This window comes from Osmerus mordax, chromosome 27 (genome assembly GCF_038355195.1).
Source record: "Osmerus mordax isolate fOsmMor3 chromosome 27, fOsmMor3.pri, whole genome shotgun sequence".
Lineage (NCBI taxonomy): Eukaryota > Metazoa > Chordata > Actinopteri > Osmeriformes > Osmeridae > Osmerus > Osmerus mordax.
The window spans coordinates 4,621,997-4,648,644 of NC_090076.1; the positions used below are offsets into that span (position 1 = coordinate 4,621,997).

Sequence of the window (26,648 nt, forward strand, 5' to 3'; positions counted from 1 at the left end):
AAATTGGCAAGGATAACATTTTATGTATGATATTTTCCTTCCTACTCTGGCCCATCAATGCTACTGTTACAATAGACAAATCTAAAGGAAAGTTGTGAGAAATCAGAAGAAGGATGGTAGAATAGGGGTTTACATGTTGAAGAAACTATAACTCACAAATGATGTTCAGTTACTGCTTATTAAAAAGGTGTACATAATTTGCCTTTTCATCATAAGCAGCACCACATGAGGTAATTTGTTACGCTTGAGAGAGGTCTTGTGAAGGACAGCCTAAATCGTTCATGTCCTGAAGTGGCAAAAATACATGGGAGAAAAATCCCCATCTTGCTAAGATCAAATGTGGAACTGAAAATGAAATACTTGGAGCTTAACCAATCCAAGCCCCTCAGAATGTGTTAGTCCAGTTTTAATGCTAATGCTTGTCAAAAACAGGTAATTTGTTCCATTAAATGTTCAGTTCCTTGAACAGACACACTAATGAAGCATTTAACATAAACATAAATCTATTCAATGGATCTGCCTTCATGTCAACCAAGATACAAAGCGAGATAAATAGCAGGCAGCCTAGCTATGAACTGCATTCATATTACACAACATGAACGTTATAGTCTATACATTTCTTTTTAAATCTTCAAAATAGAAAAAATAAATACTTATGCAATGTCAGTTTAGACACACACAGGGATACCTTTCCCCCTGTAAAAAAAAGTAAGCTCTTGTATGATACGCAGGCTGCATCTTAACTGGTTTACTGGGATGTGATTTTCGATTGTCTTCGGATCCTCTTCCTTTGAAGACATCAGCCTAACACCACTAGCTTTGTTAAGGCAGAATAAATATCCAGGATGAGGGCAGGTTTCTTACAGATCAAACAATGTCTCAAGTCAGACATCTTGGTTTTTCTCTCTGCCCTGTTCTGGTGTATGACACATGCAGTGGCCTGTTAGCCATACATAAAGCCACAAGCTGAATGTACATGGACAATATGCACTATCAGACTTGTTGCACAAGAAAGTATATAAAATGTAAATACCAAAGACAAATCTACCTTAAAACAATATAAATACAAATATGTATAGGTCTGAGGAACTCTGTATGTTTGTTTGTGTGTGTGGGAAGGAATGAGCGACTGTGAGTGTGTGTATGTGTGTCCTTGCGTGTGTTTGTACCTGTAAGTTCATGCAGTTATGTCCTTTCAAAAACCTCCTACCGGTGTTAATGATAGTTTGTAACGATGTTGCTTAGAACTTGCTTAGCATTTTGGAGACAAAGTATGTCAACTAAAGTCTTTGTGCCTGTCTTTGGCCCCTGAAAATCTGTTGATATAGCACTTAATGTGTCCTGTCAATGACTCTCAAGTCTTCACCAGCAATCATTGCCAGGCTGAAGGGCAGCCCACAATCCCCACCCCTACACTTTATTTGGCCACTATCCAAACAAGCCTAGAAGGAAGCCTTGCCACCTATTATACCAAACACACACACTTACAAAACAGCATAAAAAAAAGCATTTGACCAATCATTCAAACATCTACGACCATAAATAAGATGATATCCATCCAATCTTCTTCATCCAGGTCCTTTTCTGGTGTGAGGTTGTCATCCCTTGTTCTGGTGAGCCTGAACTGAGGCTTGGCCCTGCTGGGGAAGCAGTGATACTGCAGCGACGGTGACAGGGCTATACATTGGTCTCCAGGCCATTCATGTCTATGGCACAGTGTTCCTTGTCTTTCTTCAGCTGCCTGGGTGGCACCGGGGGCTTTTTCCTCTCTGGAGGGGGTGGGGGCCGCACACCCTCCTCGAGCTGCATGAGTCGGGCCACGTCTGGGGGTATGTGCTCAAGCTTGGCCCCCGGAGGAGGAGGCTGGTAGCTGCCGTTGTTGTTCTGACAGTTCATCAGCTGCTGGATGTTGATCATGGGCTTGGTCTCACAGATCAGGGGTACCTGGGAGAGAGGAGGGGCAGGGATGTGGAGAGATATAGAGATGTAATGTAATACGGTTTTTCTCAATTGCTTTGGCTCAATTCTCCAATGAGACTTATTTTAAGTTCAAATCTCTGAACAAATAGTTTCTTGTTGTGGCACGTGTGTGCAAAAGAGTAAGTACAATTGTCTACGATATGTAAGTTCCCTTATACCATGGTCACTTGCCAATGTTTTTTTTTTACAAACGTAAATTTATGTTTTCATGCGTTTAGCCATAGAAATCTAACGTTTTTCAACGTTAGATTTCAACTCTGATATCTAACTAGTCCAACTCTGATATCTCTAATCCACTCAGCTCATATAACCCATAGGTTACCGGCTTTCCTTTGGCGGAGCCATTAGCCAGAAAGCTAGAGCTAACGTTAGGCTAGCAAGATTCAAAAGCAATAACATTGTGTACGGTTGACAAACAATAAATATAATTTGACAGTATGTTTGACAAGAAGATTATCTAGCTGGCCAGCTATGTCATTGTCCCAAAATCAATATCAAGATTTTCACAAACAAAGTAGCCTCTCGGCCATATAGACTAGGCTACCACAGCCTGTATAGCGAGTTGAATAGATGTGAGATCGTGTCAAAGTTGGCATATTCTCCAAACAGTAAATACAATTTGACACTATGTTTAACATCAAGACTGACCAGCTACCCAGGCATGTCATTGTCCCCAAATCGATATCAAGGATTTCCTGAACAAAATAATTGGCCATGTGTAGCCCAGTGGCGAAACTCTGCTATCAATTTTGGGGGGGACAATTATATGACATTTTCTCAAGAGCAATTCCCGAGGGGGACACCAAAATTACTGTTGTAACACATAGCCTACATTGTAATATGTTAAATGTATATTATTAATATTATTGACATTTCCTTATGGTATAGTGATTTATTGGGGGGGACAAATAATATTTTTCCCAGGATGGGGGGTTCGTGTCCACCCTGTCCCCCCCTGGATTTCTGCCTATGGTGTAGGCCTAGCCTAAAGGACTGTGTCGTGTTGGCCGGTGGCCGCAGCCTGGCTGAAGGTAGCCTAGCGAGGTGAAAAGCGAATGGGATGTGAGATGAGCTGTTATGTGACACTGTAAATTAAGAAAATGTATATTCTCCAAATAAGTTACTTGATTCTGATTGGCTGCACGTCTGGCTCCACTGACCATGGTATAATCCTCAATAACTACATGCACATGGCTTGCTGATCAAAACTGACGAGTTGATTCTTAGTGAAATTGACACGCTTCACAACTTCTAAACATTATTTCATCATGTGAGCCACCACATGCAAAAGGATCCATTCAATTATAAAATGTTGTCAGACATACATGTAGGCTATATATTCCCTAAATAGCTTTGTATGACATGAAATGTTTGTGATGTCTGATAAATTGGTAGATGACCTGCAGGTGACATATTATTGAAGGAATCACAATCTTAGGATGTTCTCATTCTGTCACATTTTCACAATGTTTCCAATCAACCAATCTTGTATTTTTTTGCATGGATGACAATTTGTGGCAAATTTATGTTCACTATACAGTATATGACCTTACATGTAAAAAATATGTAGAAATTGACATGCAAATTTAAAAACTGACATTCTTGCATTTTGCAGTAAGCAGTCAGTGAAGTAAAAGTATACCAAAAGTTAAATTTGTATAAAACTAACATTTCCAGGATTGACTGCCTTGGTGAAAAAGCATATCAACATTTTGACCAGTAAGTCTCACACAATGACAAAAAAACGTTTTATTGTGGTGGCATTGGCCAATTTACTAACAAAACAACTATGAATTACTGTAAAACCACAAATCTGAACAGGGTATGAGGGTGAGAGATGTTTTCATTCAAACCTATATTCATAGCTGAATTAAATGGAACCAGTTCACTAAGAACAGAGAAACATTGTCTCACATAGATGACAGATGCAAGTGCCACTGAGAGTTCAGGTGAAATAATGATGTGGCTGAAATCTGTATATCACATGTAGGGTTTTTTATATTGGCCAAACAACCAAAACTATTCCCCTACGTTGAAAGGAAGAGGGGTAAATGGAACAGTGTATTAATATTATTGCGGTTATTTGACTCTATGGGTTAAATCAGAGCGAGAGTGGTCAAAGTAAAGTTCAATGTAATAGATATTTAATAACATTGCAAATTAATTTAATCAATTACAAGGAAATAATTATACAAAATGAAGGTTTTTACTCTTACCTACAATACCTTGATTATTGTAAATCGGAGAGAGACAAATAAAAGGTGAGAAAGGAAAAGGAGTAGAAAAAGCCAGAGCTGAGGAAAGCCCTCAGGAGATCAAGAATCTAGAGAGCAATGCTTCACAAGTCTCTTTATACCCAACTATTATCTGTAGAACAACCAATGAGACCACATCTGGACCCTAATTTATCAACGTATGACTACAAATGACACAGTAAGTCACACAATGAGGTGTGAGACCCATCAAGCAAAAGACTATGTCCAGCAACTCCAGTCTTTAGCATATGACTTTTGCATCCTTACACACATTTAAAAAAGAAAAGGGAATATTATTTTTTAGCTCTGAAGGTAGCATTGAGGTTCAGCGTTCGAGTCCTCCTTCCAAAGATATCATATGTCAGGGAGTCAGGTGGCTGAGCGGTTAGAGAATCGGGTTAGTAATCAAAAGGTCGCTGGTTTGATTCCCGGCCGTGCCAAATGACGTTGTGTCCTTGGGCAAGGCACTTCACCCTACTTGCCTTGGGGGAATGTCCCTGTACTTACTGTAAGTCGCTCTGGATAAAAGTGTCGACTAAGTGTAATGTATATGTAATTACTGTACTAATCAAGGGAATCAGGGTGGAATGCACTTGGTACTTGCTACTCACCCCATCTCCTTCTTTAATGAAGTCCTTTCTGCAAATGTGTGCCATTATACCAGTGGCCAAAGCATCCCCCATCACATTCACCATGGTCCGGAATCTATCTCTGGGAACAGAATAGAGATAGTTGTAGATCTCCTCAGACTATTGAGGAGTTATAACTGTCACAAAGAACACATGTTCAAGAATTGGGACTTAGGAAACGGGATAAATAAGGGATTTCTTATCTGTTAATGTATTCTACTGAGTTATTTATTCAGAAATGTGTCGTTCCTGTAAACTATAATGTGTTCTGTTGAAAGTCAAGGGTCTATGATGTAGAATCATCCTGACATAATAATGAACCCCAGTTGGCTGTATGTTTTTAGTTTTTCCCTTTCTACTGTAAATTCTGTCCTCTGACCTTCATGATACAGAGAGACTTTACTAGTTCCCCTGTGTGTCTGAACTGGTCATTTTTATGTTGAGGTGTTTGTTACTGTAAATTCTCTGATCAGCTGGCTGTCTGATACTTATAAACCCAGAAACTAAACTGATGGTAACATAGTTCTATGCGTAAAACTCATCCATAATAGTCTGAAAAAGGATGATGGTCGATCCCAGATAAGGAATATTTTCGGTAGTAGAGAAGAGCAACATATTACTTACAACGCCCAGTCCACTGCAATAATGAGAGTGATATCATCAGTTGGCAAGCCGACTGATGTTAGTACTATCACCATGGTGACTAGTCCAGCTTGTGGGATGCCTGCTGCACCAATGCTGGCAGCTGTGGCAGTGATACTGCATTGGGGAAACAAAAGGACCATATATACATTTAGAATAGTTGAAAATCATCCAATCTCTGCATCAGGGCATGACACACATTCATAATCAATTGTTCTCGATGCTAGCTCGTAGGGTTCCTGAATTTGCGTGTACATTGTACATTTGGCGAATGATGATTTAATGACGGAGAGGGAACACTCCTACAACATATTTTGATAATTCTTATGATGAATGCCCACAGGGACAGAAACACATCTCCATTTGAAAATAAAGTGCGTATTCTGAAGCTCCACCCAGCTTTTAGCTTTGTCCAAAATAGAAAACTGTTCCATCAACTAAGCCACAGTCCCTGTGCAGGGGATTGGAGGCCAAATAGCACTGAAAGACTCCAAGGACAAATTAAAGGCACTACAGGCCTTTTGTAATCAGAGCATTTCAAGCTCTATTTTCCCCCGGTCTGTCTGTCTGTCAATTTTATTTTTTAACATACAATTCAACTTAAATGTTTGTTGATAATCACCTCACCCCTTTCAATCCACAAGCCCCTCCCCAATCCCTCCTCTAACGTCAGCCCCCCTCCCCCACGGACCATCTGTTGACGACTATACGTAGAACATCATCCTCTACCGGGGACGAGTGCGTCTCACCGCCATCCCTCTGCCGACCCTCGTTCCCCCTCGGCCATATGTGCCGCAGATCGAGCAGTGCTGGTGTCTCGCAGATGCGAGAGGTCTGGCTGCCAATGCGATCATGGAAGGACTTAGAATGGAGGAATCAAACGTTTCTCCACAGAATCCCACGGGGTCTGTGTAACACCAGAGCCTCGTGCTGGGGGCTCTGTGCAGAGCATTTGAAGGGCAGAAGTTGAAGGGCGAGGGGGGTCTCGCAGATGGAACGTTGCTGTGCACTATACCGTCGTAGGAGAAATAACATCGGGGGATGGGGGGGCGGTGGGGCCCGAGCTACATTTGTGGCGTGACAGGGAGATTGCATTTTATCCAGGTCACATGGCTCTCTTAACAGAGAGATTAGTTGGGCAGTTTCAGGCTCACACTGCTTAATGGCATTAAAGAGGAAATGAGGTAAGAAACATGACATGGGCAAACAAGGCGTTTTTTGGTGAAGGGAAACAGACATGTGTTGCGTCTTTATTGAGCTTACGGGGAACCCCAACATGACAGCTTACATCATCTTTCATGTTATCCATGTTTTGTGTTATGTTGTACACAGGCATTGACTACATTGGACCTTTCATGAAATCCAATGCTGTGGGGAGCTGTAACCTTGAAGTGACCTGGCCTTGAGGCTAGTGTTTGACATTAAATAAACAAATGAATGAACAAAAACAATTCCGGCACCTGATGGTGATGATCTGGCCAAAGTCCAATTCGTAGTTGTTGACCTGGGCGATGAAGATGGCCGCCACCGCCTCGTACAGGGCGGTGCCGTCCATGTTGATGGTGGCACCCACAGGGAGCACAAAGCGGATGATGCGCCTGTCAATGTGGTTGTTTTCAAGGAGGCACTTGAAGGTAATAGGCAGAGTGGCAGAGCTGGAAAAGGGGACATACAAAAGCGAAACAAAACATTCAATATATCTGAAACGTTGAAAAAGAAAGAACGATCGTTGGCACCATGTACAAGCGGCTTTGATTCATAATTTTACTCCGCAAGTAAACAACTACATGCGTGTACTGATATGATGCGACAATGCATGTCGACAAGGGCATGTCAACACACGTGCGCATTGAAACAGAACCCCTCACACAAAACACGCACGTACACACGCAGCTGCATATTTTTCCCGATACTCCCATTTCCTCCAGAACACACCAGATGTTTTCTGATCTCTTCACCTTCCTCTGTGTCTGACAAGATTTTTCCAATGAAGTGAAACACAATGTGGGGAATCTGATCTTTTCGTTTGAAAGCAAAACGAAGTATGATTACATAACATTTAAAACACGAAAGGTTACTTCGGATCAACCCCACAATAATAAACGTAGGCTGTTGATAGGTAATGTGCCCAACCCTTACAAGGACACGTGTGATACAAATGCCTTGCCTAACTAAACCCTTTCAGGACTATGGCCTTACATGACATGCTGCATAACCATACCATCCCTTCATTGGAAATGAACAAGAGTTTGAAATTCATTTCAAGGATGCTGTCTTAATCACGCTTGTTCACCTGGAGGAGGTCGCCAGGGCAATGAGTAGCGCCTGAAGGATTCCTCTTATGTACACAATGGGACTCTTCTTGGTGATGAAGAAGTACATGGCTGGTAAGATGAATAGGCCGTGGAGAATCAGGCCAAACACCACGGTGACAGCGTAAAAGCCCAGCTTCTTCCCCATGGCTGAGGGATCACTCATCTCTAAGATCTTGCCGGCCACAAGGAACACAATACCAAATGGAAAGTACCTGGAAATGAAGAGCACAGACTCACGTGTTCTGTAAAAAGAAACTGTTGCCATAACCCCTGATACACATTACATTTGTGCCGTGGCGCAATCCAAAAATTACCATATAACGATGGCGACAATTTTCAGGACAGCTTCGTTCAAGCTCTGGCAGAAGTTTACCAATGCACTACCATTGGGACCCATCCTTCCCAGCATGATTCCTGTAAAAATACAAGGGTCTCTTGAACATCTGATGCGCACACAAAGAACAGATCAAGTGTTTTTCCTTTTAATAGAAAAACACATGAATTTATTATATTTTTACCCATGGTGGCTGAGAAGATGACAATCCCAAGGACGTTCATTCCATCGCTGTTTCCTGGTTTTGTGCGGATCAACACGTCTGGGGGCGGGGTCAGGTCGAGGGCAAAGTTCTGAATGTCTGTTCCATTGTCGTCCTGGATACCGTAGATGAGTGCTCGGCGAGTGGTGGACTCTGATTGGCTCACAGTAGGCTTGGGTTTCAGAATGGATATACTACTCGTCCGATACTGCTCATAGGGAAATAGAACATCATAGCATGAAGACACTGTAAGAAAGAAAAACGCTAAACCAAAATAGCTGAAATAATGCATGAGATTTGTAATTATAATATGCTCACCTGTTGAAATGTAGCTTGAACCAAGTTGGATGGAAACATATTTCTGCAGAGTGCAGAAATACATGATGAACATCATATAATAAATTGATAATGCAAACTGTTTATATATAAGATACACTGAAGTACTCTGTCTGTCTATAGATGAACAGTAAGTAAATACATCCACAGTATAATTCTGTATATCCACTCTCCAAGTTTAAAGCTATACATATTAGTAATCAAGAAAAACATTCACAATAACGTTCTGTTGAAGGGAATGCTGTAAAACGTTGCTTACAGTAAAGCATTCTAACAGGACTGCATTCTTCAATAGTTCCATTGTGTGTAATACAGTAACATATTCTTAAATACTAACCTTGAATGCCGACAATCTACAAATAATCAATACCAAACCAACTATTTTCTTTATCTTCTCAAAGTGAAATGAATGCACAATAACTGTCAGTATGTTTAGGTTAGGTCACTGCATTGCTTGTGAGCTAGGTATTCAATGTATTTAGTTCAGTATGAGTGAGATTTTCACTTCTGGAACTATCACTGCTTGCTTTGCTCAGACTAAGTGGCCAGTCGCACATAATGTATAGTATAACAGATATAACAAAAACTAAATTGAAATTATTTGTACAACCGCAAGCTGTAAGTATGATTTTGTCACTAACAGTTATTAGCAATGCTAACGTATCCTGTGTCTAGCATAGGTAGAATGTGTGATGATTTAGTTTATTGGCAATGGGGCTAACGTTATTTCATTTTCCTGACTGTGTTTCATTCGAATACATAAGCTGTTTTGTCATGTAAATCTGCAATTCACGATGCATGTTTGGCTATGTTGCGTCTTTGCTTTGCAGCTTCGCTCATTGTAAACCAATCAATCAGCGCGCAGCTCATCTAAATATTCATGAGCATACCATAAAAGGGAGAAAACCTCTCGTTTCATTGTAGGGCTATTTCACAGGTTGCATTAGGGTGCATAGAACATCACCCGGGCCATTTTCAGCCCAATCAATGTACATACCCTATTTCGGAGACCTTAAGGAACAGTGTGAAATACCCTATAAAATCAGTCAATGACCACTTTAAGATTCTAAGATTCTAATAATTCTAACAATCTATCCTTGATCAATATGGACTGTCAATTATACAATGAAATACCAAAAGCCAGAACTTTTTCTTATCACTATTGAACATCTGGAAGGAATAACACGTTTGTTATTTATTTCACACACAACATGGTTCTATAATAAAAGAACAAGAGCAGTAACTGTTCACTCAGAGCTGGAGGGAATTATATCAGAGGTTCCAGCTGCTATGATGTCAACAAAGACTGCAGTGAGCCATATCTATTAGGCAGGAGTACCACCCAAATGGAAATGAACCATACATCTGGATCTTTACCAATCCGTCCATAGTCCAACATCAAAACATTTACATAGTCTGTTGCTTCCTCTGTTCAGCGTAGAATGTTTGGCAGTAAAGGCATTCAATTTATGCAAGCACAAAGAATGACTGAAATGAAATGAGGAGCAAAACCAAATAGACACCAGTATAGACTCCAGAATGAGTCACAAGATGAGCATGTTATGCTTACGTAACAAATTTCAAATGTTTTTACCATTTATACTGTATGGAAACATTTGGTTTTACATTTATAAATGATTGAAATAAGAATGAATAATATTATATTATATACAGAATATTAATAATATAACATTGAATATAGCATAATTGTAATGATCTTTTAAATCAAAATGTAATTTAAATATTCAGGTTTTTGTACATCTGTGCATGGACTTTTCAATTCTATATTTTATAACATGATTCATTTAGTCATTTAGTCATTTCAGATGTAAGCTAAATATATGTTATGCAGAAATGTTTTATTTGGTTTTGACCAAAGCAAAAGCAAAGATGTTGGAAGTCCTATTACAGTAAAACCTCTTGGACAAACATAGCTATTTCTTCTTGTGAATTAATAATCGAGTACCAAGAGGTTTGGATTTTCTTCTGGTCCTTTCAACTATCACAGTTGGCTTTTCTTCTCAAGTTCTCTGAATCACTAAACTCATTACTCAGTGGTCGCTGGAGCTCAATGGTTTAGATTTTGATAACATTTGGCCATAATGGAGTTGTACTCTGAGCTGCATGCTTGTTTGACAGCTGGACAAAATGCTACCATAGATCGGCTATATTCTCAGCAAAAACACAATCCATACAGAAAGTAGAAAAGCAATGTAGGTGTGCTTTGCTTTTAACCTGAACGCTCAAATATATTCCAGTTCTATCAAGGAGATGAGCATTCAGGAAATCAGCTTGGAATTCTCCACCTGCTGCAATTTTACAAATATTCTCAAGTCTACATTTCAATCAAAGATGAAATATCTTCAAGACCTAGGAGGTCCTGTCTTATGAATAGCTCATTATATTTTCTGAAAGGATCATTAGGACAAAACATTTCTCCTGGAGATTTCAAGAAGATTCCATTCCTCTCATAGCATCCGAAACACAATCTTCCTATAATAAGCTCAGACAGACAGCAGCTCTGGGAAAGGAATCCCACTTTTTTTCTTATTCCTCGTTCCTCACTCCTTCTCACTTTACATAATCTTCTCGGGCAATCAACACCGTCATACAACCTTTAACCCCTCAAGTGTGCTATCAAGAATCTGCTTCACTACGTTGATAATTAATTGGACGATATTGATTCCAAATGCATTATGTATTATGTGTATTTTGAGCCCAGTAATCACTTGAGCTTAACTGCTCATTAAATTCTGTAGCCTATATAAATGTGGGCTGGTAACCCCCACTAACAAACGTTTCAATGTTGATGTTTTTGTTGTTGTAAATAGCCAAGCTCTAGTCAGCACTGCACATATCATGTCACGGCTGAATCATTTAGGTGGCTTGTCACAGAGAGGAGGCATAATAACTTCACTGGGGGTGGATGCACGGTACTCGAGTGCGTCATGCTGTGAAAGGAAAAGTGGGAGAGAGCACGTGTGTCGTCCTCTCACCGGATGAGGTCTAGCAGCGCGTCGGCGGAGCTCATGATGGGTTTGCCGCTGTCCTCCGAGTCTTCTTTCTGGGCTGCTCCCCCAGGGTGTATAATGGACACCATGATGATCCCCACCACCACCGCCACAAAAGTGGTCCACAGGTAGTAGGACACGGTAATCAGACCCAATCGACTGGAACACTTGGCATCTAGGGCGGCCAGCCCCGACATCAAACTGAGGGAGGAAGGGAGAAGCAGTGATTAAGGTTGACTTTCACCGAAACACTGGGTTAATATTTACTCTACAGACAACAACTGGTACAATACTCTCAACGAACCCTAACCAGTTGGTAAATATCAGCACTGTAGTTGACTAAGAATTTCTTGATGGTATGACCATTTACAAATGGTCTATAGGGGACTCAAAATTAAACATAACCAACTATTATTTCATGTTTCACTCCTGCAGTGTTTCCCAACCCAGCAACAAAACAACTGTGGTCCACTTCAAAGAAACAAGTACACTATAATGCCTAGGTCTTCTACACTAGTTAATGGCTGCCCATCTCCACGTCTCCTAAGTATTAGGGGGATTGGCAACATCTGTGTCTTGTTAATTGATTTATTATGTATTTCCCTGTTTCTGTGTGTCCTGTGCAAAGTCTTGTTCTTTTGTAGTTCAGTCTGCTCTTAAGTAAATACTCTAGAGTTTATGCCAAACCGTGTCTCGATCTTAGCCTGTCTTTACAACCCTTTCTTAGGATCGCCCGTCTTTCCCAGTCTGCCTATGAATACCGACCATTGCCTGTATCTCAGCCAACGCTATTGGATTTTCTGTACTGCCCTATCAGCCTGTGAAACCACCTCTGCCTGTTCCTGCTCACTCTGTTCCTGAATAAAACTCTGCTGTTGAATCCAACCCTGTCCTAGTCCGTAATAAACGGAGAACTAGAATAATTTGTAGTTGTAGTCCTAGATTATCAAGTTAAAGTATTTTTTGAGAAGCAAATTATACAGTCGAAATACACGTTTTGACATTTACCACTCACTTGAAATGTGAAATATGAAACTGAACATGGCAGGACACACTTGTCCTATACACAGAGGGCCAACACACTGAATTATGTGGCAAAAGATTTAAACATTACTTCAGTATTACAACCATGTATCATGTTGGCTTGTGGGACCAACTCATCAGCTGTGTGTCAGCTGTATGTTCTGAATGTACTTTAAAGCTCTAATCCTGTACCACTCTCATTCAGGACCAGCAGGCAAACAGTGATGCCCAGTGACTGACAGACACACACGTACATGCGCCCTCTGCACACACCCACACCCCCACACACACACACACAAGCACATAACAACAACTACTGAGCAGATGCTCTGTCAGAAGCTTTACTACAGCAGTTGCAGGCCAGTCTGGACATTGGTTATTTTTGATTCAAGCTTTAGTATCTCTGCATGGCATAGCTGTGGATCTTATAAGAGGGGTTCAGCACACAAGCATTGTGTCTGTGTACTTTGCACATGTATGTGTACTCTATGTACAACATGTCTGTGTGTGTGTGTGTGTGTGTGTGTGTGTGTGTGTGTGTGTGTGTGTGTGTGTGTGTAGCTGTGTGTTTATATTACTGTCAGCAAGGCTGTTCTATTCCCAATCCACAATGCTCAAAATGCTACTTTCCTATATGTGGAAGGCAAAGAGAACGCAAGTGTCATAGCAAGGACTAAACCACCATCCTTCCTCATAGAAAACAAAACATCTAACCAGAAAGAACTGACCGACTAGACAATATTTTGGATCAACAGAGCTGTAAATCAAACAGGCGTTGTTTCAAGCAACTACTGTAAATGTTGAATGTAGTGTCATACGATCATTTTTCTATCAGGTTACGGACAGTTGAGCCTTGAAAACTTAAAAAAGCTGAGTTGTCGAACGAAGTCGTGATTTGTCTACCAGAATTTCCAACAACTGACTGAAAAGCAGTGGACACATGAAAACATGTGTTTGCGGTCCATGCGTATCAAGGCCACAAATTGAATTTGATCTAGCCTGGGCGTGGAAAGCATCATGGCTAAAAGAAAAGACCCAAAACTCATAATACTGTGGTGCCTTGGTGAGCCTGCCAGTCTTTAATTCTTTAATTCTCTCTCCCACTCTTTCTCTCTCACTCACACATGTCCACGGTTGTTTACACATGTTCTTTACATATTACTGTTAATTTCATGTCAAAATGTTTTATCTAATAAAGTCAAATCTAAAGTTGAATCAAATTATTAGTCTAATGAAATTTCATTTACATGTACAAACAAAAACAGTACGATTATCATTCATTATTTCACTCAGGACTTAATCAATTAGTTAGCATGTATGAAGGGAGATGGCATCATGTGACTGCATCATTCACACACATGCATATAAACGCACACATTAGTGTGGGGTGGCTCAAAGTAGTTTTGAGGCTCTTTTTTGTGTATATTTGACCTCTGCTTGGCTTCTGAACATTTTAATAACAACTGTCCGTTTCAAATTAAGAAACATTAGCAAATTGTTTGTTCTATACATATGCTTTTCAGACCTGAGGGGTATTCCAGAAACTGGGTTTAACAAACTGTCACCCTACCCTGAACTCTGATTTGAGTTACCCTAAAATGGGAGACAATTGCTGGCCGAGTCAATGCACACATTTGAATGCAGTAGCCAGTCCATACATTAAACATTTAACCACACTGTTCTATTTAACATTTAAGCACTGTAATATTACAGGTGAAAAAGTGGTGGAATGCATGGAATTGAAAAAAAAAAAATCATGTTCCCGCAGGTGCAAAGCGCACTTGGCAGCAGCTTAACATTTAATATTAAAACATACTACTAACAGGTAAGGCATATTTTGCTTTGGCTTATGATTTTGTGATTGTAGCTCAGTCACCTTGGTTTTTATTATATTTGACATGATACAAAGTCAATATCAATCAGTGCCTATTTTAACTTGTAGTAGCAGTAACCATTAAAAGAATCATCACAATTCATCACAGGAGGATGATGATTATGGTAATGAAGAGACGTTGACTGCTGCCGCATAGATGGATGCAGAGAACTTTTACATTTACATGTATTCATTTAGCAGACACTTTTATCCAAAGCGACTTCCAAGAGATAGCTTTAAAAAAGTGCACAGGTCAATGATCATAAACAACGAGATAGCCCCAAAAACATTCATTGTGAAAAGCAAATAAGTGCCAATGGGGAGAAACACAAGAGCATGTAGTTAAACAAGATACAATTAAACAACATGAGAAGCCTATGTATGGTAGCTACTGGTTTTCTTTCCCCATTTAGGCTTACTTTTATTTACGGTCTTGTGTGGAATTGTCAGTTTTAAATGTACACTGAAATTATGAGAATACTGAATAGAAAAATGATTTTTCACATTCTGATCCTGTTGAACAGAGCATGGATGGGCATTGCCAGGAGGGGAAGGGGGGGGGGGGTCCATCAGCCTGCATAGCTGCACACAGTGAGATGTTAATGTTAATTAATGGCAGGTGAATTCTTTTCGAATTTAGAACTATGGAATTTAATGTCATCTAATGTATTCCCAGTTAACAGTAAAGGAGTTGTACAAACTGCATCTCATGAAGCAAGTGAAAAAAACTGACCAAGATATGGTGTATTAGGGCAAAAGCTTAGGAAGGCTGATCTTGAAATTGAATCTTGATCTTTTTTTATCAATTGCAATGATTTGTCTTTATTTCTGTGCCAAAAAGCATTTAGTCAGTTCTCAGTGCACATCCACGGTGTGTAACATTAGTGATGTAAGGGCTGAGAATGTTGCAAACAGAAATTATGGAGTGTGACGGAAAACGGTAATGTTCACTTAGGTATTCATCAGGGAATTAAAGCATGTCTAATCGTGGTCTTATAATCCTCTCCTGACAGAAGGCTAAGCGAATGAAATTTTGTTCCAGATCGGTCAGCTGAACCAGGAAAGGACACCCCATGTCTGCCAACTGTATCAGGCTCAGAAAGTGGGAGGGGATAGGTAGAAATGCAGAGTTTGTTATGAAAAACCTACCAGGGAGCAGGTTAGGTTCATATAGTCAGTTACCATGGACACCGAACCATAGTTTGCTTAACCTCTCTTTCTGGAACGGAAAACCCAGAGTTTGCCTCATCTCAGGGTTACCCAACTCAGGGTTTTCACTGGTCAGACCTTCCTGTTCAGTAGACAAATCTGTAATCTGAGCAGCTACTGGAAACTATTTTGGTCATTCAGTTCTCTTATTATTTTTAAAGGACAGTATTGGACAGGTCAAAACTAATAATAAAGCATTTGTTTCAGATTATTATTAATCTCAATAATTTTAAATCAGACAGATGGATAACGAAAGGTTTTTCAGCAGACATCTAATACCACAATCACAAGATTATTACACACATCTTCACCTCTGACAATATCAAGACAACTGTAAAATATATGACTTTACATATGCTGCCATGCCATAAAAGACTGTTATCATTTAGTGGAACGCATTAAGAGTTGCATTTGAGGGGCATTTGACAAGAAATATTGAATCTACCTGGACACGACAAGAGGAAGAATCAGCATCTTCAACATCCTCATCAGCAGCTCACCGGGAAACTGGAAATATTTCACTTCCTGTAGGTAGGAAAAAAATTATCGTTTTAGATAACAGTGCTTACAATATCCTGCAATTCAAGATGGCAATTGTGACACCACAGTATCATGGAAATATACGGAGCTCCAAAGTGTGCTTTTAACTTCACACACTTTGAGTCAGTGTGCTGTATAATGAGCAGGAACACCCTTAGATTGTTGGCATGCACCTTGTCACCTGCTGTTTTTTTTTTTTTCTTCAGACAGACAATGGACCACACATTTTGGTTTAAAGCCTAGATTATATGAATGAGTTTTTGAATTTCTTTATGATCATGCTATCCATGCCATGTGGGTGCATTTCCATTGTGTTTAAATTACATGGGAGTAGCATTCACAGCGCTCAAAAGGTAAAGCAGGAATGAAAAGAAGACATGCATGTCTTTGTATATTATGAGGGTGATAAGTATGGTACATATGAAACCATGTAAACAGTTGAAATTATGATGAGTGAGCTAAACCGTTGCTTGCCTCATCAACAGTAGTTAGATGTGCTGATTTAAATAATCTCTTTGAAGGAATACCTCTCAGATGAATAAACCCCTGCCACCTCCCTGATTTTCTGCTGTTTACAGGGTAAACTATTTTCTGGGAGATGGAGTGTCTACATTTTCACAAGTGAAGGTAACAACTAAGGTGATAAGCAGGCTGGATAAGCAGCAAGTCCAGTTAGTATTAATAAAATCTATTTTTTTGATGTTGAATGTTTATCTACAAAACTCTTCTCAAGTAAGTTGTGCCCTCTCAAGTTCAGTCAGCATATTGTGTTACTTCTCAACTACCAAGATAAACTTTATGGCTAAAAGACAGTGGACACCTGACCATCACACTTTTATGAGCTTGTTGGGCTCCAAACCATTCCAAAACCATGGACACAGTACATTTATTCATTTTAGCAGACGCTTTTATCCAAAGTACAGTTACATGAAGTTGGCGCCCCCTTTGAAGCTACGACAGCTGCTTCTCTTCTGGGAAGGCTGTCCACAAGATTTTGGAGGCTGTCTGGGGCAATTTGTTAGCCTGGTCCTAACCAGACTCTCGTACATTTCATTTGTACAGAGAGTCTGGGATCGCTCCATTGACAAACGTTAACTTCCTTGAAGGTGGGTACTCTGTTGAAGTTTAAAACTATTGGATCTGCCCAGAGCCACTCTGGATCTGCAATAACCAATCGCTAGCGTTCGCCTTAGCCAACTCCTTTACCACTAGCTAGCTGGAAAATCAAACTTTTCCCGAACCCCATGGGGAGGAGGGCAAACAACATCATGGCCACCAACAAAACTCAGCAAAGATTATTCTTGCTCCGGCTCTAACTTCTAGATATTCAGCAGCGTTGCCACAACAGACCGAATAGCTATACAAAGCCCAGACCTAGTACAGAAGCAAAATGAAAATTTAACGGAAGTACGTAGGTGGGCAGAGCCAGGCTAGCAATTTGTACCCATTCATTGGGAATTATAGGATGGACACTAATGATGGGTTGTTACTGTAAGTCAGGGATGGATATGTGCAGCCAGTCAAGTAAATTATCAAGCCAATTAACTAAATTAGCTGTTTTTCATGGTTTTTGGGCAATAAACTTTAGCTCTACTGGACATGCTATTTAATGTAATGCTAAACGATAAAATGTCATTCTAAAAATGTCAATTCTAACATCTGCAAGCCAGGTCCAATCACCCAACATCAGTGACCAACCTCCAATGCTCTTGGCTGAATGGAAGCAGATCTTCCATCAATGTTCCAATGTTTATTTAAAAACCTTCCCAGAAAAGTCAAGACAGTTACAGACACAAAAGTGGGAACCCAATCCATATTAATGCTGAGAGGTTGAACAACCAGGTGTCCAAATACTGAGTGGTGTCCACATATTGTCTGTGAAAAGTATGTTTAATGGAACTGTGATCCACTTGATATCCATTATAATTTAGAAAGCACAGTCTTTGCAGAGCAGTTATTTTTAGATTGCTTTCATACACATTGGAAATGTGAAGCGCATTTCATTTATGAGCAAATCATATCAAACAAAACATGACCCCATTTGGTCTCAAGTAATACAGTAAATTCACATCCAAAACTGTAATTCTCTTCTGAGTCTTACTGTGTGAAAAACATCTTTGTTGTTCAGTTGGCAATCAGAGACCTTGTGTGGAGACGTTGCATTGAAATCGAATTCATCCATTGTGATGCTGATGAAAACATGTGGCCTTGTTCTTCGACAAGAACAAAAGAGTGAATGGAGTGTATACTGCATTCTGTTTGCCTTATTTGATGTACTGTAGCTTGTTGTTTTTTTTGTTGTATTCTTAGCAAACGAGCGCATGAAATTACCCTATGACAAAGACAAAATGAAAAAAGTATTTTGTCTCTGGATGTTCAAGCTTTTGAGTGGTATTACAGTTTTTCTCGATTGCTAACACACAAAAATTGTATGTGTAAGCCATCCCCACAAAACCATTTTGCCAAATCCCAGCAGAAAGACCGTGTACCCCAATCTTTAAACACAATTTACCCTTTTATCAGAAGAAAAGGAAGAATTGTCCAAATGAGAGGAGGTGGACAAGGGAGAGGAAGAGGCAGAGGAAGAAGAACAACAATCTCAAATGAGATCCATGCCACACTATGACAGAAATCCCTATGATGATTTGTTTATTTCCTTGTTTTCTTAGCCTTTGTTCCCCAAATTACAATTTAAAGCAATACATTTGTGTTGTTGACTAACAGTACTACTATTTGTATACTGTGACTACTACAGTAACAAGAGCTCAAAATGCAATTGCTGTATAAAAGGAAATAAACAGCCTGTAAGAAGGACAATTGCAGTAATTGTGAGTTTTATGATTTATCATGTCAAACTCATGAGGTGGAACATATCTAAAATTCAGGGACACGTTATAGTCAATGGTTCTTGAAAACCTTTTTATAATAGTGTTTTCAATTCATCCCAGCAGTGTCTAAAGGGTATTCAGAAGGTTGAATTTATTTGAGGGCTTTGTGTGTATTTTGAATGAAAAGTAAGGTTTATACGACAGATAATATGGTTTTGACTACAGTGTTTGATTTTGGGTCAAAAGTCAAGGGTTTGGCCAAAACAGTGTAAGTATGAAGATTTGTGTTTAGAGTTTGGAGAAAACACAGTACACATTCAAGAAATGTGTCTTAGCAATTGAAAAAAACTTTATTTCTGCTTTAGTCCTATTTTGACAAAAGGTTTTACAAAGAAAGACAATACAGCACAGGGTGTAACATATCTAATTTGCTGTTGTTTATAAATGTTACATAAATTGTACGTTTTGATGAAGGTAGTTGATTATATGTCATGTTCTTTTGAGCCTCGGCTCTGGTTTGGGCTGTGTGCTGACTGTTTTGAAAAGGTTTTCAAAATGCTCGGAATGTGCTTCCAATGTGCCATCTAAATATAAATGTTTTTGATTATTCTGTAGCCACGCTGCATGAAATATTTGACCATATCTGACTCATGTAATTACTTCTTTTGGTGCACTAGCAAAGCAGCATTCCACATCAGACTCTGAATGATTCTACACTGAGACAGACAGAGACCAGGGGAAGAACTCATAACAAGGAACTTAAAATACTTCTCGTGATAGCTAAAGGAAGTGATGGAAGTCAAGCACGAATCCTTTTTAGTAATTACTGTTGCTCTTGCAGCACAATCTGGATGGAACATCTCCATTAAACCCCCCAGGTCTCTACATCCCTAAGTTGGCCTCGATCCAGATCACAACACTCCAGTGTCCAACCAGACCCACCACTAGACCCCGGCCATCACCCACTCCCTCACTCTATCAGAGTAGACTTGGTAGTTTGCCAAAACTTTGAAAAAGCTTATTTCCCTTAAGCTATCACTTTGGTGGCACAGTGGTTGAAATCTGCCACAGGAGTCGATGGGCAATAATCCCTCTCTGAGCTCAGGGCTCTAGCCGTCGTCTGAGTACTTGTCAACAGAGTTAGATCACGGGAGACCGATGTAGGTACAGAGACAAACATAGGAAAACAGAGCGAGAGAGAAATAGAGAGAAAAATTGGAAAGAGTGAGAGAGAGAGAGAGAGAGAGAGAGCGAGAGAGAGAGAGAGAGAGAGAGAGAGAGAGAGAGAGAGAGAGAGAGAGAAATTAAGAGGATGAGAGAGAAAGAAAGAGAAAAGGAGACAGCAGTAGCGAAAAAAGTAAGGTGTATGTGGAGATGGGTTGGGAGAGATGCCTGAAGTGTGCCTACTTTTGAGCTGTAGGAGGTTTGAAAGCTTTTAGTCAAATCATTCAATCAATTCCAAAGAATAATTATAAAAATAGAAAGTTATAAAATCTTACTGATCTTTTTTCCTAATCCTGGACTGGTTTGGCAGACATTACTGGGAACATTTTTGGCCTCTGAAAACATGTTGTGGCTGATTATATTTTGAGACTAGTGGCAAATGTTGCACCCATCCAGTTGGATGTTTTGTGCATTTGCACTCATCTTTAAAAAAAAATTGCCTGACAAATTGTCCTTGACATGAGGACGTAATTGGGATCTGGCTGATTGTGTAACTATCTGCTGGTTCTCTCCGTACTACCTTAGATTTATACAGACTTGCTTCACTACAGATGTACAGATGTAAACTATGGAAAATTATTACAGGAGAGGCCTTGACGTTTAAAAGGCCTTTTTAGTTGCCTTGTGTGCATATGTCTTGTGTTTAAAATGTCAGGGCATTTTCGAAGAAATAAGCAAAGAAAACAGATGTGTATGAGAGAGACAGGGATGACAGGAGAAGGGAGTACAGCAATTTATCTTTAGTAAATGTTTGATGTATGTTTACAGTAAGTAAAAAAAAAATCTGTATGAAGAACAAGAGAGAAAACCAATAAATGGATGGAATTCTACAAAAAGAATGCACCAAAAAAAATTGAGTGTACTATAATTTAAGATGAATGAAATGTTCTAATTGTCAAATGTTAATGTTACTTATATAATTCTGGTTTCAACATTTAAATTGGATAAAAAGTGTTTCAATAGAAATGTGTACATACGGAAACTTTAAATTTGGGCTTAAACCAATTTAATCGGGAAGACGAAATGTAATGAGCAATCCAAAAGATGTAGATCTTAAAACTGAGTGCTTGTGACGCTGACAATGAAGAATAAGATAAGAAAAAAAGAGGAGGTGATTTTAACAGATGAGGGCTGGGTAAGACAGGTCCAGTGGATTAAAAAGTGGGGGATGAAGGGAGAACAAAACTTAAGGGAATATCGCTGAAATGGACCCCCAAAATGGAAAATGAGAATAACGATATGGGAGAGATGGTGTTGCTTGTAAAGATTGGAAGTCCACGGAAGAGATAGAGGAATATACTATGGGAAAGCGAAGGGCTGGTACATGATAATGTCAGCTAAAGAGCTTTTCTGTACGGCATTAAGCAGTGAGAGCTTAGTACGCTGTGTAAGAGCAGGATCAGCCCTTGCGTACGTCCAGCGTATGTGTGTTTGCATGTTCTGGAGTGTGTATTTGAGTGTGTGTGCATGTTTGTGTAAAAGTGTATGGTCTGTGTGTGTGTGTCCATGTATGTGTGTTTGCGTGAGTGTGTGTGTGTGTGTGTGGCATGAGCAGCAACTACAGTCATTGCCAAAAGACTAGTCGAGAGAGCAGCCATGGTGCTGCTTTTAACAGCCAAGTGTGACACAACACAGCCAGAATCACACTGGACTAAATCTCTGGCCCCTATCACTGTATTCGCACAAGTCCTCAATGAGAGTTGGATGTAACAATAATGGTAGTTTTATTAGGCCTAAAATCTGTCTGATGTTATTGCCTCAATAACTCACTTGGTTCATTAAAATGTGTTGTGGGTGGAGGAGTACAGTAATTGTACATTGGTCTGAGCTCTTGAGATCTTTATTAAGTTGCCTACAACCCAACACCATCGTATTGGACAATGCAATGACACAATAACTTGATATTTGCTGCAGCTTTTACATTGCAAGTACTGTCAGTAAGTAGGTTAGCTGTATGTTCAGGCAGTTGCAGTTGTCTTTGTGTTTGTAAAAGTGTTAGAGTTCGAGTGTTTGTAAAGTTAGTATTTTGGTGTTCATTTTAAGTCCTTTCTTTGGAGGCATTTCAAAAACCTTAATATACATGCTACGTTTGTACTATAATATATTGTTTTTTACGTTTTGCCAAAACAACAGCTATTCAAATCAGGAGCCTTCCTTTGGGTGAATAAGTCATGTTTCACACTGGAATGTTAAACAATTCTGTATTTTTCCCAGCTAGCACCTGTCTCAATCTGCAGAATCTTATTTCAAGGTTTTCTTTGTGTGTGTGAAAATGCTTTTTGTCATAGGCTACTTTAAATTGTTTTCTTAAACAGTTACAGTAATCTTTGGTGTTGCAATGGTTTCTCCAAGGATTTGTCCTTGCATTAAATTTGATAAACAATACATGATTATCTAGCTTGCTAAATTAGCTAGCAACTGTATTAGTAGGAACTACACCACTGCCTCAAAGCCAACAAGGCCTAAGGGCTAACCGATGGCAACCGATGGGAGTCAGATGGCTGAGCGGTGAGGTAGTCGGGCTAGTAATCTGAAGGTTGCCAGTTCGATTCCCGGCTGTGCCAACTGACGTTGTGTCCTTGGGCAAGTCACTTCACCCTACTTGCCTCAGGGGGAATGTCCCTGTACTTACTGTAAGTCGCTCTGGATAAGAGCTTCTGCTAAATGACTAAATGTAAATGTAAGAAGCTAATAGGGAAAAAAATGATTTAGCTAAAGACAAATCAGACAAAAGCAGAACATGTAATTCTGTAATAGTTATATTTTCATGTAAATAATCTAGTGGGAATTGACAGCTAGGAGGTCATTAATAGAGTAGGCTTGCACTGTGCAGCCATGGCTTCAAATCTTTAATCACTGTTCCATGGGTTCTGTCATTAGAATCCAATGGTTAGCCAATTACTTAGTCTATGAAGGGTCAGTTAAAATTATGTGAACATGTATAAACAGTCAAACACTGAGTAACTTTCAAACTGATGTACTGGTAAACTACATTACCTGGTACCTGAATAAGCCTTGAATAGCACTGCGCAAAAATAGAGATAGCCATATTGCTTGAGCTACATATTTTGAGGGACATTCTAAATTCTACCCAATCAATGTTTAAAGGTTTAATTTGCATAAACAATGTGCTGCAAATGTGCTGCAAAAGCCAAAGGGCTTTGTGATGGGTTGTGAGAAGGCGGAAACATTAACAATTGCTTTGGGGGATTTTGAATGGGAGTCTATACAGACTATGGATAATAATGACTTTGAATATACAATGCCATAATGAAATCCTGTCACAGATTTTTCTGCCTCATTTGGAGGAACTCTTTGCTGTAATTAATGAATCAATATTTTTAAGTAAAGATAGGACTATTTAAGGAAACTTGCTCTGCATTAGAAGTCTAAATTTGAGCCCACAGTAGGCTTTAGTAATGTACTGCTCAGGTGTCGAAATTTGAGCCCACTGTAGGCTTTAGTAATGTACTGCTCAGGTGGCATGGGCACTGTACACCTTTGCAATATTTTTGCCAGTACTTGGGTACGGGTATCATTACTGGCACACCTGGGTCAGCAGTGAGTTGTTGTAATACACATGAGAAAATGTATTTTTTCATCTCTGACCAATAGAGAGTGGGAGAAGCTTCAAGGACAAAAGAGAATGCTGTTGTTGGTCAGAGACTAATGTGGGCTTCTGTTGCAAGTATTTATGCAACACATCTTTTGTTCATTGATGTCTGTCGTTTTTATTTTAGCTGAACTGAATGACACTACCCTCAATAGTTTAATAATAATTAATCAAAAATTCAGAAAAGGGTATGTGTTGGTGACTTTTAAATGAGTACAAATAACATTTCGATTTCTTAGGTGAGGCATTCTTCTCATCAAAATGTGACGAGGTTTGGGCACCTAAGTGAGGGTCACTTATAATTAGTCACGCTTGATTGCCTCCCCCTTCCTTTCCACCCCACAGCTCTACTACAAAAATTATTAAAGCTCTTTCTAATTTGACTGAAAACAAGAATGACTCCAGTTTCTCTTTAATGTGCCGAGAAGCACTCCTGTTCAATGTACAATTACTGAAAGCATTTGTTTGATTGGATGGTAATCCTCCATTGTCAAAGAAAAGGCCCTGTTGGCTATTTTTAGTCCTTTCTGAGAATTTGCTGTAGGTTAAGTCACATAGAAATAATGTTAATTGAATGTTAAAAAAACAAAATATCACTCGAGTAAAGCCACTTATGTCCTTTCATAGACCAAACTACAGTATTATATATCTCCAAACTGCTGAAAACATTGAATGTTTGAACACTCTTTCTGAGGAGAAGGGGTATGGAATTGTAATAATTCATACATCCAAAATCCATGATAGACCTGTTCACGAAGAACACATTACAGATGACTGATGTTGGAAAAAAGGTGGTGACACTTTGTGTGACCAGCATGAGAGTGTCAGCATGAGATGTCATGGCAGAGTGTGTACAGGTGACAGCTTTGGCTGGAGGTGTTTACAGGGAGGGCTATGAGAGCAGGCAGGTCGAGGGTCACAGGTGTTCTGGAATGGGGTGGGAGACTAACCTGCTCTGTAAGGCGCTTGGTCCGGAGGAAGAAGCCCAGCAGGCACCCTATGACCACAGCCAGCACTGACAGGATGAGGAGTCCGTTCTGTTTGCACACGTTCTTCACCCTCAACCACACCGCATCCAGAGCCACGGCCATGACGAAATCCCCTGTCCTCTCCCGATCACCAACCCATACGTTTACAGCCAAAATCCCGGCGGGAAGGTTGAGGATGACCAGTATGATAGAAAGAGAGAGAGAGATAGAAGACGCGGAACAACCTGCACGGACGAGAGGCAACGGGAGGATCTCTTTTTGGCGCTCCACGTTTGAAGCACTTTCGGACTGAACCGTCCCTCCTCTTGCTCTCTCCGTGTGGTGATGTGCTCTGAACTAAGAAGATCATGACACTTTCCAGGCATGCCCTCCCTCCGTGCTCCACCCTGCTGAGGCCCAGCCCTCTCCCCTGCGTGGTCCCTGTTCTCCAGCCAGCCGCCAGGAGGCTGTGACAGCTGTCAGTATTGTCCTTGGGGTTAACATCCCCAATCCAGTTAGAGTGGCACTATATTAAAGGGGGCTGAGACTGGATTAAATATCCATGAACAATATTACACAAAGGTTACCCACAATCTGAGAAAAGGCATGTTAATACTAGCTGCCTTATTGTCTTGGAAAATACGGAGGATAAGGAAGTTTGACTCTAATGTTGTCAGTTTTGGGTCACAGTTTATAATCTGCTCAAGTGTAGGCAATCCAATTGAAAATCATCTTGAAATAGAAACATGCAAGTAAATAGTGATATTCAGAAATACATTTATCTTCTGAATTGCGTTTCTGAATCTTGTCAACTTAGTATGATATAGGATATAATCTCATCCAAATACTGTATGCGGTCGAAACAAAGGTTCTTTAAGTGGAGAAAAAAGGCATTTTATTTGAATAGCGTTAATAGTATGTATAGTACAGCCACAAAGCTTCTGTCCAACCACACTTCATGATATGCATAAGCAGTGCGTATAGGCTTTGAAGATCATAACTAGTCCATGAAGTCAATTGTAGTTTTATATGATTGAGATGATTAAAGCTCAATAGGGATTGGCAGAAATACAGCTGCTTGGACAGTTGGAGTAATTCACAGTTTCAACTGGAAGTTGTCTCAATTTTCAATTTGTCATGTTAGAGTTGGACTGCAAATGTGAGTTTTTGTATCTGGCTGAAAGGATTCATCACTACCCCAGGACTCATTGTGGACAGCTATGCGTATGTTAACCAACCACCAACTAGGCATTCCCAAAGGCTTCTCAAAGATAGACACATTATTCAAGATAAGCTTCAAAATGTATTTGCATGTATTTTTTTGCGCAGAGGAGCTTTAATCTTTTACTGACCCAAAACTTGCGATTCAGGTCACTTTGTCCTCCAACGGCTGTTGCCATGACTAGACTCCGTCTGTGTCAGTCAGGGAGAGGTGACACCAATTCTCATTGTCTCCTGTCTTTTCTTCTGCCACAGTTCAAACCCTCTACTCTATCTTGCACAGGACAAGAACACGCTTTAATTGAAACAATGTTTGGCAAAATTAAAATCATGATTCATGCTTTCAGCAAGAACCAGAATAAGCATCATCCTTTGGGACAGGCAGGAAAATACGTCATGGCCTTATTGAGATGAGGAAATGCAATTAGAGAAAATGGAATGGATC

The 26,648-nt window shown here is 39.9% G+C and overlaps 1 protein-coding gene across 2 annotated transcripts; it reads right to left on the reverse strand.

Annotated features, from left to right (window-relative positions):
• Positions 1-1,677: 1,677 nt before the first annotated feature.
• On the reverse strand, positions 1,678-25,105 carry slc1a7b (solute carrier family 1 member 7b). 2 transcript variants are annotated; one of them, XM_067230305.1, is made up of 12 exons: positions 24,965-25,105; positions 16,255-16,334; positions 11,690-11,905; positions 8,676-8,718; positions 8,340-8,565; positions 8,136-8,235; positions 7,800-8,033; positions 6,967-7,161; positions 5,489-5,623; positions 4,847-4,946; positions 4,191-4,196; positions 1,678-1,944 (listed from the first exon to the last, which is right to left on the reverse strand). In XM_067230305.1, the coding sequence occupies exons 1-12, from the start codon at positions 25,103-25,105 to the stop codon at positions 1,678-1,680; spliced, it is 1,743 nt and encodes a 580-aa protein (XP_067086406.1). The 2 variants fall into 2 exon arrangements, with proteins under 2 accessions (XP_067086406.1, XP_067086405.1); XM_067230304.1 differs by lacking the exon at positions 4,191-4,196.
• Positions 25,106-26,648: the final 1,543 nt, after the last annotated feature.